General features: G+C 41.5%; 1 protein-coding gene across 2 annotated transcripts in view; it reads left to right on the top strand.

The window, feature by feature from the left end:
* si (sucrase-isomaltase (alpha-glucosidase)) overlaps positions 1-13,637 on the top strand; it is a 115,238-nt gene that overhangs the window by 26,817 nt on the left and 74,784 nt on the right. For both annotated transcript variants that reach the window (XM_049576191.1, XM_049576192.1), the window contains exons 11-15: positions 1,070-1,201; positions 1,705-1,824; positions 6,694-6,807; positions 7,376-7,460; positions 10,293-10,410. In XM_049576191.1, coding sequence (XP_049432148.1) covers positions 1,070-1,201; positions 1,705-1,824; positions 6,694-6,807; positions 7,376-7,460; positions 10,293-10,410 — 569 coding nt within the window. The remainder of the gene's footprint in view (positions 1-1,069; positions 1,202-1,704; positions 1,825-6,693; positions 6,808-7,375; positions 7,461-10,292; positions 10,411-13,637) is intronic.

Raw genomic sequence — 13,637 nt, 5'->3', positions numbered from 1 at the left:
TCCTTTCCATTCCTTAATTACGAAGGTAAACTCCTGATCTGAATATTTATCCGTCCCCAATGAAACACTTCAACAGTATCACAACTCAGCAAAGACTGCACCAATCAAGGGCGCAGTTTGAACTTTGTAATATTTAAAGATCAAATGCAAACAAATTTCCGACCCATCTCAATATTTCTCTCTGATATTCTCCAATCTCTCCTTCATATCCGAAGACATTAGGATGCAGCTGCTTCCTCTCCTGCCCTACTCAGGGACATATTTGATAACCATTAGATAGACCACAGAGGGCATTATCACATTCTCCCTAATATGTCTGGAGCTGATTACCATTAGAGGAAGGATCTGGCAGAGCCTTCCAAACCATCTGCTCTATCGATATGAAGTAGATTTTGGCAGACAACAGACAGACAGAGAGCAAGCATAAAGTCACACCCTGAGTAAAAAAAAAGAATGTGCTAACATTCCCATTGTCCTCCCAAGGTTTAGCAGCACATTAGCCAAGTTGTTAGCACTCACGTCAGGTCTCCAAAATTCCAGCAAAGGCAGGTCAGACAAGCTAGCAGTTTTTCTTTTCTTGTCTTGCTTTTTTTACTCCTAGTGAGGCTCAGTGCAAATGCTTAATAGTGTGTTTATTAGCCATGTTGCGATGGGAATATAATGTGTTTGGAGAATGTGTTCAAGTCATATTGAAGATGCTGAATTTTGAGTGGATATGTTCGAGTTAAGCACAGAAGTGGAGGCATGAGTGGGTAACTTTAAAAAACATTAAGAGTCATTTTTAATTCCTTGCATTAATGCGAGATGCAAATATTATTTTAATACATGTAAGCCATGCCAGCATTTTAGCATTTCCAATTAGGCTTTGAATATCTAATGGCATCTAACCTGTTTGAAGTAAACTCTTCAAGGTATTCTTGTGACATGCAGTATTCCAAAGGGTTTTTTCAAAGCAAGGCTCGGACTTACTTTTCTGTAAATAATTTGATTTATTTCCTCTCTGATCTAAATATTAAGAGGATTTTTTATGTGCATGAGGTGCTCATAGTATTTTCTTCTTCCCTTGCAGGACATTCAGTACACTGACATCGACTACATGGAGGATAAGAAAGATTTCACTTATGACAAAGTCAAGTTCACCGAGCTGCCTCAGTTCGCTGACTACCTTCACGAGAAAGGACAGAGATACATCCTCATCCTGGTAAGAAGCAAGCAATTTTTGTGTTTGACATATTAACAGTCGATACAACCTTTAAACATCCCTGTGCAACCGCAAAGCAACACTTTACTTTGCATTTCTGGGTCCTTTATTGTTTGGCAGTATTTTCAATCTTATATTACTGACCAAATATTGGCTGCTATGTCAGGTTGATACACTCCAGCTGCAGTGAAGCTTCATAGATATATATTTTTTTCGAACAATAGGAGCTTGTTGTCATATAAAACAATGAAAGTTAAAAAACACTGCCAATTTATTTGTTATTGTTTCGGGCATAAAACTCAGAGGGGTGCCATTTAAACATGATGCAACGTTATGTTCTTTTGCTTTGGTCAGGTGCACAAACCATTCAGTGAAATACAGCACTTTCAAACATTTATTATGTCGGCAGCCTTTAGTTTCAGCAAATGCATCAGATGGCTTTTCTTCATTCCTAGCATTTGTGTTCTTTCGTATTCTTATGACTGTATTCTTTTGTCCTGCAGGACCCTGCAATAGCTACCAGTAAGAGGGTAGGGAATGCTCCATATGAGTCCTATGACCGTGGAACTGCGAAGAACGCCTGGGTCACTGAATCAGATGGAGAAACTCCTCTGTTAGGAGAGGTGAGCTGCATCTGGGTGCGAGAGAGAACTGGAAACAATACACTTAGTAGCCCATTGATAAGATACTTATCTCCAGTCAGGCAAAGACTTCCCTCCTCCAGATGGTAATGCCACTTTAATACCATGCTTCCATCCCATGTATGTCCAGTGTCTGTACCTTGTGTAAATGGCTTGTCACAGTGATGTTCTGGTCACTGGGTCGTGAAGTCCTACATGGTAAAGCTTAATGTTGCGATGCACAAGTCAAATATAGGGGTTAAGTGTAAGAGGGGTGTTGGTCATTATATATGGTTGTATATTCATACACTTTAAAAAAAAAGAAAAAAAAGAAAAAGAAAAGAAAAAGCCACAAGGCAAAAGTAAGAGCACTTAGAGTAGGTGCACTTTCACTTTCACTTAATGATACAATTGGCATCAGGCATGAGTCACACAAGTTGAATGTGACATCATTGTTGCCATATGCACCAAGTCTGGCATGTCAGAAACTGACAAACTGATGAGATTTTTTTCACACAACAGCATATGGATTTTACTCAGAATAACGTGGTTAAAAGAACATATTTAGTCAGCAGTAGTGTTAAAGCAGCTTGTGCCAAGACTTGCTCTGGAATACGCTTTAAAACCTCTTGTCAGATTGAACACTAATGTTGGATAAATTCTCCTGTTACATTCACTGACAGTTTAGGGGAAAATGGTCATTACTTTTGGGCTCATTTGTAAACCCTATAACCTTGGCACACCATGGACACTCTAAGTACAGTGATGATTACTTCATGCTTCCACTCTAGGGCTGTAGTCAACCAAAGAAAATCTACGTCGACTGAAATTCTACCTACTCTTAACTGCATGTTATCTCTAAATAAATTGAATTAACCGCTGTGCACTGAGTGGACTCTATCTGATAGCACTGTGTTTCCACCAGACTGTTAGGTCTGCATATTTTTTTATATTCCTTAGAATAGGAATATGGCATAGTTTCACTATGATACAAACGCCAGCAGCACAACAAGGCACTGTGCGTCTGGACCCTTGCCGTTTTTTCCTAGTCACAGGGAGTTGAAAAATGTCCATTTAATCCAATCAATTCAATCGTGATGGAGGGGTGGAAATACACCACAAAGAGCAACTATCACATCCTACATGTACAGGTGTTGAAAAACAATAGAAGAGAAATTAATATGTTTCATCATGATACAATATTATAGTGGTTCTCTGGACAACTGCAGTCAGTCTGGATTCTGTGCCACCCCAAAACATTTCCAGTAACTGAAATCTAATCAGGGCCAATCAGGGATATGCACCATAGCTGACAATGAAAGCAGCCAATCAGGGATTATGTTCTAGCTGATGACATAAAATGCAGGCCACAGCTTGCGTTTTTACTGTTCTTCCGACTGGATTTGGCAAAAGCTTGATTTATCAACTGGCTATGTTTGTTGATGAATATGTTCCCCAGTGCTTTGGTACACTGACTGGGGTGTCAAGCGGTGTACTCCTGCCCACTAAAATTGTTTGGGGCGGCACCGAGTCCGGACTGATACAGACAGCAAAACAGAATGTTGAGCTCATGTCATCAGGATGGTCTTACCAGGCTATGCGATCGATACAAGACAATATCAGTAAATATCCTCATTGTCTTTTTCTTGGCAGCTTGCCATTGTCTGCCTGGCGCTAGGCCAATAGCACGGTTTGAATATTCAGAAAGGAGGTGTGCTTGGATGGAAATGGTGACACAGAGATATGGTAATTTCAAAATAAAGGCATGTCTTAAAGATGATGATATGCATTGATGTTTCACCTTGTGTTGATGATGGATTGTTGATTATTGAATAGATATATGAATTCAGATGGATGTATGGTTACAACCCTAGAAGTAAATACTGCTGGTCACACAGATTGACGGGTCCATCTTCTTCCCTTGATCCTAAGCAAGGGCCTGAGCAAGTACTCTACCTTGTATGCTATGCTTCCACAGTGCTCCTTGGTGGGCTTTTTCAGGGGAGCGTTTGGGGTTTTCGACTCGAAAAAACCATTTTGGTGTAGACACAATCATCAATGATCAAGACAACACTTGTGATTGTCTGACCGACGAAGATGTGGTCTGACAAGAGCATATCAACCAACCAAATGACCAACCAACCATAATGTGCCGGCCTAATTCTACTTACTTTATATCAGTTGTTCTACTTTATATCAGTTGTAAAGGCCTTGCAAGTGTTTTTTTATGGTATGGGAATTGCTTTGAGCCCCATGTTTTGCCTTAAGCACCAACTGAGCCTTGTTTTGTACATCAATGTTGTGGCTATGGTACAAGGTCAAGTCTAGCTTTTGTGAAATTAGTACTAAAGACGATTCCAGGAGCATGGCATTAAGATCAATCCAAAAAATCCATGCAATACAAGGCAATGAGCCTGAGGATAGCCATCAAAGAATCATCATAAATTGAGAGAGATGTTGGTGAGATTCCTCCTGAATGTATTCAGGACCTTGCTGAATCCCTGACTCATAGAAGTTAAACTGCGCTTAAGGTCTGTTTTACCAATGAGTATCTGAGCCTCTGGATTATACAATATATCATGCAACATAAGCATAAATATATGCACTTGCTGTGTGTATGCAAGTGTGCTCCGCAGTCTCCATCAAACTGTAATATTCCCTAATGGAAGTTCAAGCCTCTGCTATGTTATTTTTTGATCCTTCTCCCCACAGAGCATGTGTTTAAAAAGCTCTCCCCTGCAGAGAGGTGGAGGTGGGGGGTAAAAGTCTGTTGCTCCCATGCTTTTATAGTGTTGCTTTTGATTATGCACACGATTAGGCGCAGTCCCTCGGCTAATCGCTTTTTCATGCTGTTTATAACAGGTCAAACATATGCATTGATTCCGCATTAGTGTTTAATCTTAAAATGTTCTGCATCAACGCATCACAGATTAGGTGTGCATGTGTGTGTGTGTGTGTGTGTGTGTGTGTGTGTGGGAGAGACAGAGAGGGAAGGGAAAAAGTCAGTCTGTACGCCTGCATCTATGTTTACCCCCTTCTCCAAATGAGAAGCTATTCCTGGTTGTTTGCGCTTTATGTCAGTGCACGCATGTGTACTGTAGGATTATAATTGATTCCAGTTTATTTCCATATGAATATATGTGTCCTGATTATGGAAACAGTGGGGTCTTTGTGAAACGACCCTTTGTGGTGGTGGTGTCAGTGATAAAGGAGATACAGAGACAGGCTGGTAGTTATTCCGCTTTTAGGACGGCTAATTGCTCGCAAAGATGAGGATAAAAGCTTTTCCTGGTGGCCCATATGTTTCAGCGTGCTAGTGAAATCATAGCAGGACCTCAGTCGCACAGACGAACATTTCTGTTCGGAGCACAGAGGCAAAAAAATGGATGGGAGTAAACAAAGCGGCGGGGAGAGAGAGGAGTCTATGTGGCTTTAAAAGGTAGGCATGACAGACAGAAACATGGGCGGAGAAACAGGCAGGTGCAGGAAGACAGACAGTCACAAATAATAGATTAGAGAGCAATGTACAGGGAGACGGACTGGCTGTCTTTCGGAGTGGTGGAGTGACGGGGAGGTACACAGGAAGTCAGCCGCAGTGAGACAAGAGACAAAAAGACAGATTATCAGGCAAAAAAGGGACAGACGAGATGGAAGGTAGAAAGAGACTCTGGAGCGGAGGCAGGCAGAGGGACAGATAGAGACAAGCAGAGGAAAAGACAGACAGGTAATGGCATAGATAGGCAGACTGACAGACAGAAGAGCATAAAAAAACAGACAAATAGACATAAAGATAGAGTGAGATATGCAGCTACAAATGCCAGCAGATTTGTTGAAAGCATTTCCCAGGGTGTCAGTATTAGTAAGCAGCTGGAGACGTCAAAAAGACAAAAATCTGGAGTTAAAAGACGGAAGAAATGACTGGGAAAAGGAGAGATGGCAACTGCGAGGGACTATCAATAAGCTCTGACCTTGGAGTTCTGACCACCTGCCAAAAACATCTGCCTGTAAATCTATGTGTGTGTGCGTGTGCGTGTGTGTGTGTGTGTGTGTGTGTGTGTGTGTGTGTGTGTGTGCGGGCACGTGAGCGTACATAAGCATGATTCATGTCTTTGCTACAAAGTGTGTTGTAAAGTTATTGGCAGAGGAGGTAAAGGTAAAAGATAGCTAGCATGGAGCAACCTTGAGATTTAATATCTACTGTGCTCTACACAGGGTACACACACAGAAGTGCGCACACACACATACGCGCACACACGAAATCTCCGCCTTTCCCCGTGGATTAATCATTTTTCTCAATACATGTCATTAAGGACGACTTCTAACACACAGTCACGTCCAGAGATTTCTATTGCATTATCGATTTCACCTCTCCTCTGTTCTCTTCTTCAACTCCTCCGTCTCTCTATCCCCTTTCTCCTTCCTCCCTCCCTCCCTCATCAATCCCGCCCCCTCCTGTGCTTCATCTCTCTTCTGTTCTCCTTTCTTTGTCACTTCCACATCTCTAAGCTGTGTTTCTGACATTTCCATGGGCCTAGTTTTTGCTTCAGTGGAGCTCTCTACGCCTACACCATCTTAGCCAATCATGCCCCATCATGTTGTTTACATGTACGCTACTGTGTAGGCTCGCTTCTCGCCTAATTAAAGACATGTTGAAGATGCTTTTCAAACTGAAATGAAAAAAGGGATTTAAAAAAAAAAAAACGTCCTGTCAAAAGAGTACAACACTGTGCTTTGCCAAAACAATACCTGAAGTGAACACTGTCAGCGGGGAGGCTCGCATAGTGATGCCAAACTAATGTTCTCAGAGTTTTACTCCAAAACTATTAAAAAGTGCTTGTAAAATCGTAACTCACATTCTCCCTCTCCTCTCAGGTGTGGCCAGGAGAGACTGTGTTTCCAGACTACACCAGCCAAAACTGCATCAACTGGTGGGTTGATGAGTATGAGCGATTCTCCAGGGAGATCAAACACGATGCCCTCTGGATTGTAAGTCAATTTTAAATACACAAAATGAAGGTGTGGATTCGCTGATTAGCTGCTCGCCGACCGAAAATCCGGAAAGTGACATTATTCCGCAGCCAATTACACTCACACCGGGGCAGTGAGCTTAAATTTTTTATTTTTTTTTTTTTGTAATTTTCGGTAGCAATTACTTCGCTGCAGGCTGAACATTGGAGTCCAATAAATAGCACCAAACACAGGCGGACACAAAAAGCAGGCTGAAATTCATATTATGCTGTTAATGGTTCCTCAGCTGAAAATTTGGATTTGGCTCACTCATTACTCGAGGTGTTTGCAGCAACACACACATACACACACACAATTTCACATCTTACTTCAAACACCTCAGCTCAACCCAGGTCACTTTTTGTTTACCGAGGGAAAAAAATAGTGGACGTAAATAAATCTTTTAAGCTTGAGATCACCTTAATAGAAGAACCCTGGATTCACAATAGTGTTATGGCATGCTGTAAAAAATCATCATTATAAGTTAAAATGATTCATTTAAACTTGATTGTGTTTCATCAAACGATGTCCTCTGATGCACTTGCAGGATATGAATGAGGTGGCAAATTTCAAAAAAGGATCGAATAAGGGCTGTGCTGACAACAACCTCAACTACCCTCCCTACACTCCAAGTAAGAATTTTTAATATGTTAGGCACCACAATTGTACCAGATATTTGCTGTTCTTGTACAGTTTCAATTACGGATTCACTGATATGATATGTACTTTTATGTTTTGCTCCCATTGCTGCACAGCCAATTGCCCCACTGGGGACAGATAAAGGGACTGATTGATTGATTTATTGATTGATGAATTTTGTCAACCGGCACTGATAATTACCTGCTTCTCATGGCCAATAACTGATACGAAAACCGATAATTTCGCATTTTTGTATTTTAAAGAGAAGTGTATAACCTGTAGTTTATGTACAACTGAGGGTAAGAAAGATGAAAATGTAGTGAGAAAATATGGATGATCTAATATTCCATAGCCCTGACCTACTGTACCAATCAAGCTGACTTGGTTAAAGGCGCTGTATGTAAGAATGTGGCCAAAACGGTTACTGCACTCAAATTCAAAGTACTGCCACGAGTCGTGTCCGCCCCCCCTCCCCTACAGATTTGAGGTTGCTGGACAGCGGCACGCTGGAGACTGATTTGTTTGCCCACGGGCAGCTGCCGTGGCAGGGCCGCGTCACCGCGTCCTTGATCTTCGGTTTTCCAGCGGACCGTTCGAGCAAGTCCAGCTTCTCTGCTGCTAATGCTGCTGCCGGGATACAGCGGGGGAGGAGCTGGCTGCTAATGCTATGTACTGGGACACTGCTAATGCTGCTTGCCGTGCTGCTAACGTTTGTTTCTCAAAAAAAAAAAACAGTCAGGTCGATGACCCACCTGCACATGGGCTACAATGTATGATTGAAAATGAATAACAGTTCAAAGTATTCGAAATGTCCATCCCCGTCTAGCTATGGTGCTAGTTAGCCAACTTTGGCTAAAGCTTACCTGTCAAGGAGAAGAGTAGCCACTTCGACATACGATTTCAAATTCTTCTCCGCTTTCAACCATCTCCACCGTTCACAAGCATCTCCTATATAGACCCTCGCTTCGCCTCGAGTTTTGTCTTGGCGTTTTTGGGAATCATAACGAGGTCGTTTGGGTTTAGTCGCACCGTCAGCCACTGTAGCTCAGTCGTAACTGTAACTGATGCTGAGACTCTACTGACTGCGTGACTGGTAGATGGCGGTGGGTGGCGCAACAGGCCAAAACACAAATTCAAAACATAAACATGATTTGCGGACCGTAATTTTTTTTTAAAATGCGAATATTCTAGCTGTACTATTGTTGTCGGTGAGATCAGTATGTTATATGAACATTATTCCTTAGTCTCTGTGACATATTAGGATGATTTTATGACTATTTGCTTTAGATTTCTTACATATAGCTCCTTTAACATAACAAAAACAAACAACAGTTCAAACTCTTCCATACCTGCCAACGTTAGGCTGTGAAACAGAGGCAGATATTCTGGGATATTGTCAAAAGGACTACCCTCATATAACCCTACACTACAAATCAACATAGTAAATACAAGGATGTGAAAGTAGAATGACTTTTAATCAGTATTAAATGTATTAATGGTAAGAGAGAGGTAAATGATGAAGCCCAGATTAGAGGCTCTACTAACAGAGACAAACAGTGACAGCTTACTCATATGAACATTGGCAGCTCAGCGTTACATCTGCTGTATGAAATGTGTATATCATTATGCAGCATTTTTATAAACACATCCAGGCAAAGTCTCTCCGCCCCATGATAGACTAGCTAACAAGTACCAAGTAGAACAGCAATGAGCTATTGATTTACCTCACACATTAACACTCAATTCAGACAGACAAGCAACCAAAGAGTTAATGGTACAAATAATCGCTAACTGTAGCATCACATGGCTAGTTTTTATTATTAAGTTAAACAACAGAGTCAAGCCATTGGATGCAAGCCGCTGCTGCTAATTAGCTCCTGCTAACACTCTGGAGATGATCCTTCAGCACTGCGTCTAACTCGCCTCGGGCGGTCAGAGACCCTTGGCACAATCCTGTTGTCTTTCTCTGGAACTGTGAAAGACGTCCACACTGCAAGCATGCTGCAGTTGTTGCTGTTCTTCTTCTATGTGTTTATTGGTGGCTTGCAAGCCAAGTTTAAAAAGGTACATGTGCCGCCACCCACTGTGTCAGGTGTGTAGATGCTGCCCTTGGTAAGTCAATGAAAGCAGTCTGGCTTCGTATTATCAGCACTATTTATCGGCTATAATCTTAATTATCGGAATATTGCAAAATTATAAAATGTCCTAATATTGGCCTGATATGTATCGTGCATCCCTAGTTTTAATATCCGCAATATCTGTGTTGCTTTAGAGACAAATGGTTGAGTCTCAAAACTTTCTCATGGCAGCATTCTTTGAAAGTTTGTCCTTGCTTAAACACATTCATAAATCTACATCCCGTTTTACAAAGAAATAGAGGATGTGATGGGCTTGCAGCTTGTAGCCCGAATGCTGTGCACGAGTTGATAAATCCGCCACAATAGCTCATAAAGTAAGTTCAGGTCCAGAGGAAAATTCATCTAAAGTAGTGGGTCCCCGGTGAGGAATTCTGAAAATGACTCTTCTGCCATGTCTTTTATTCCGACTGTGTCCCAGACAGGATGATCATAACTGGAAAAGGCATGCTCCCCTGATGCCACCTTTTTATTGCACTCCTCCTTAGTCATCCTCTCCCTCCATTGCTCTTTCTGTCTCTCATTTCCTCATTGTTCCCACTTCCTATTGCAGTATACATCACTGTCTCTCCTTCCTTCTGTCCCCTTCTTCCCCTTTCCCTCACCGCATCCTATATTTTGTATTCATTCCATACCTCCTCTAACCTTCGCCCCATCTCTTTACCTCCTTCATCTTTTCTCTCCCCCCAGAGATTCTGGATGAGGTGATGTACAGTAAGACTCTGTGTATGGATGCCAAGCAGGCCTGGGGGGACCACTATGATGTCCACAGTCTGTATGGGTACTCCATGGTGCTGGCGACGGAAAAGTGAGTGCATTCACAATGATAGAAGAACTCGGGCCAGCTTGTACTACGGAGGCCAACTTGCTGCCACCTCTTCAGAGCAATGAGGCACTGGCACGCTCAGAATTCACAGTGTAATGTCAAAACAGTGCGGCACACAAAATCTTTAAAGCGAGTGTAGTAGAATCAGAGGTTATTGAGAAATGGCAACGGAATTATGGAGTGGAAAAAAAAAGTGCAACAGAGAAATCTGTCAGTTCGATGCAGTCCAGTGACTTATGTCCTCTGCTAAATCACAGCTTGTGACTCTTGCGGACCATTTGCAAGTTGGATCCCATGTGATAAGTGCAGAAATATGTTTTAATGAGCCCGGCTCCCAGGGTGAGTGAATGAAATTCTCATCTGGGTCTGGCGCTGAAATGGTTTAAGGGCCCATTACTTACACAAGCCTACAGAGAGGCATCAATGTGATTATAGGTTATAATCACTGAAATATGGAAATTGATGAAGCAGTAAGTAGGTTAAAGTTGATTTGTACTTTATTCATACATATATAGGCAGGGAACTCATAAATTGGTATTGTTATAGTCGATTTAGAGAACTACACGGACATCTGCAAGTTGTGAGCACACGCGAGCTTGAGTGCAAACATTTGGCTCATTATACCAGTTCAGTATATGCATAATGCCTCTGTGCATGCAGGTGGCAAACCAGTTTTTGTATATCCTATAATCAAGTTATGCTAATGGATGTAAAGCCCATTAAGTTACATTAAGTATGCTACATAAAGTTTGCCTCGCCTCTGTAACTGTGCTCAGGTACCACACAAATGATGATGTTATTATGAGTGAGATGGGTCTGAAATGCAGCTAATCCCTGTTTTCATCGCAAAATCCCAAACAAGCACAGAGCAATTTGGAAAGAGAATAGCAGAAGAGGTTTAGAGGAGCACATTAGACTCATCCCTCAAAGATTATCAAAACAGTATAGTCAAGATAGGCAGCCTGGCACATGAGCAAGTGCTGCACAAAACACAAACCACTTAAATGTCACGGAGGTATAAACACTGCAGTCACATTTATCTTAGTACAGGAATTTCTATATTCTCTCAGCCCCCAGCTAGTCATTTCACACAAGGCTAAAGTTGGCATCAGTTGCCAGAATTTTAATATGCACTAATGGTGATGGTATGGGAAATTGCATCAATTAGAAAGCAGCACATACCTGCACTAATGGGTTTTTGGCTGATGGAAAATAACACCCCGTGAAACTAAACAAACGCAATCCAGAGCCCTTGATGCGGAAAAGTGTCATATGTTAAGGTTAAAAGTCAAAAAATTTATAACATTCAACTTTCTCGATAGGTTACAGTATATCTCACATCGTTATTGAAGAGACTCCAACACCTTTCCCTCCCAAGTGGGATATTCTCCAGCTATTTTCTGCTGATTCATCACTGCCACAAGCTTTCAGATGTATCTCAGATGCCAATAAAATAATCACTGCATTTGAATAAAATGCCACTGTAACCTTTCAGGTGTTACCGTCTTCTCGACTGTCGCCTCAGCACTGCTTAGTACAGTGTCTGCAGAGGCAGAAGAAGAGATTATCCCACAAAGATATTATTATGGCACTGTATTCTGTACACCATTTTTTATGTTCTTTGGGACATCTTAAAGGTTGCAATGACATTTGGCTGCAAGACCGCCCACTGATCATCTTTGATATATACAGGGAGGAAGGCTTCTCGCATTTCTATGTGGCTGTAACGTATAGACATGCATGGTGCATTGATATAAAGGGAAAAGTGCGCAGTTTAAATTGTCAGATCTTATATTGTGGGGCCTCCTGTTGTTCATATTTTAGCAGTAAAATGACAGTTTAAAAGTTCCCCAGGTACAGTGTAGGTGTAGCAGTGTTTTCCACAGAATCAGAATCTATGTGTGGCGGCAGCTGTAAACTCAACCCAGTGCAATGAATGGTTAAGTTTCACTGTCACTGCACCTGGCATTACGCTTTGTGCTTCATGAGTGTGGTGAAATGAATAACCAAACAGCATATAGGCCTATTTTCCAACGGCGTTCCTAAAATAGAAAATCAATCCATGATGGGAGATGCTGTTATTGTGGCAGACTGCCACAAATAAATAAATGTGCAGGAAACCCTGGGCAATTAGTTGACTAATAGATTAAACGTTGCAACCCTTGCTAACTGGCATACGCAATACTAGTCAGTTAAAGACAATATTAAAAATATTATTATCTTGTGCTCCCCTGCTTACCCAATGAAAATTCCTGAAATATTTATTTTTCTAAATAATGTGCTTTTCAATACATTTTACTTAGTAACTTTGATTTAGTTAGTTGTCATATTTTGTCAAATAGTGTGCAATGTTCAAAATACAGTACAGGCCAAAAGTTTGGACACACCTTCTCATTCAATGCGTTTTCTTTATTTTCATGACTATTTACATTGTAGATTCTCACTGAAGGCATCAAAACTATGAATGAACACATGTGGAGTTATGTACTTAACAAAAAAAGGTGAAATAACTGAAAACATGTTTTATATTCTAGTTTCTTCAAAATAGCCACCCTTTGCTCTGATTACTGCTTTGCACACTCTTGGCATTCTCTCCATGAGCTTCAAGAGGTAGTTACCTGAAATGGTTTCCACTTCACAGGTGTGCCTTATCAGGGTTAATTAGTGGAATTTCTTGCTTTATCAATGGGGCTGGGACCATCAGTTGTGTTGTGCAGAAGTCAGGTTAATACACAGCCGACAGCCCTATTGGACAACTGTTAAAATTCATATTATGGCAAGAACCAATCAGCTAACTAAAGAAAAACGAGTGGCCATCATTACTTTAAGAAATGAAGGTCAGTCAGTCCGGAAAATTGCAAAAACTTTAAATGTGTCCCCAAGTGGAGTCGCAAAAACCATCAAGTGCTACAACGAAACTGGCACACATGAGGACCAACCCAGGAAAGGAAGACCAAGAGTCACCTCTGCTTCTGAGGATAAGTTCATCCGAGTCACCAGCCTCAGAAATCGCAAGTTAACAGCAGCTCAGATCAGAGACCAGATGAATGCCACACAGAGTTCTAGCAGCAGACCCATCTCTAGAACAACTGTTAAGAGGAGACTGCGAATCAGGCCTTCATGGTCAAATAGCTGCTAGGAAACCACTGCTAAGGAGAGGCAACAAGCAGAAGAGATTTGTTTGGGCCAAGAAACACAAGGAATGGACA

The sequence above is a fragment of the Epinephelus fuscoguttatus genome, linkage group LG5 (assembly GCF_011397635.1).
Source record: "Epinephelus fuscoguttatus linkage group LG5, E.fuscoguttatus.final_Chr_v1".
NCBI lineage: Eukaryota > Metazoa > Chordata > Actinopteri > Perciformes > Serranidae > Epinephelus > Epinephelus fuscoguttatus.
The sequence above is the reverse complement of the archived record's forward strand: the minus strand, read 5'-3'. Positions and strand labels throughout refer to the sequence as shown.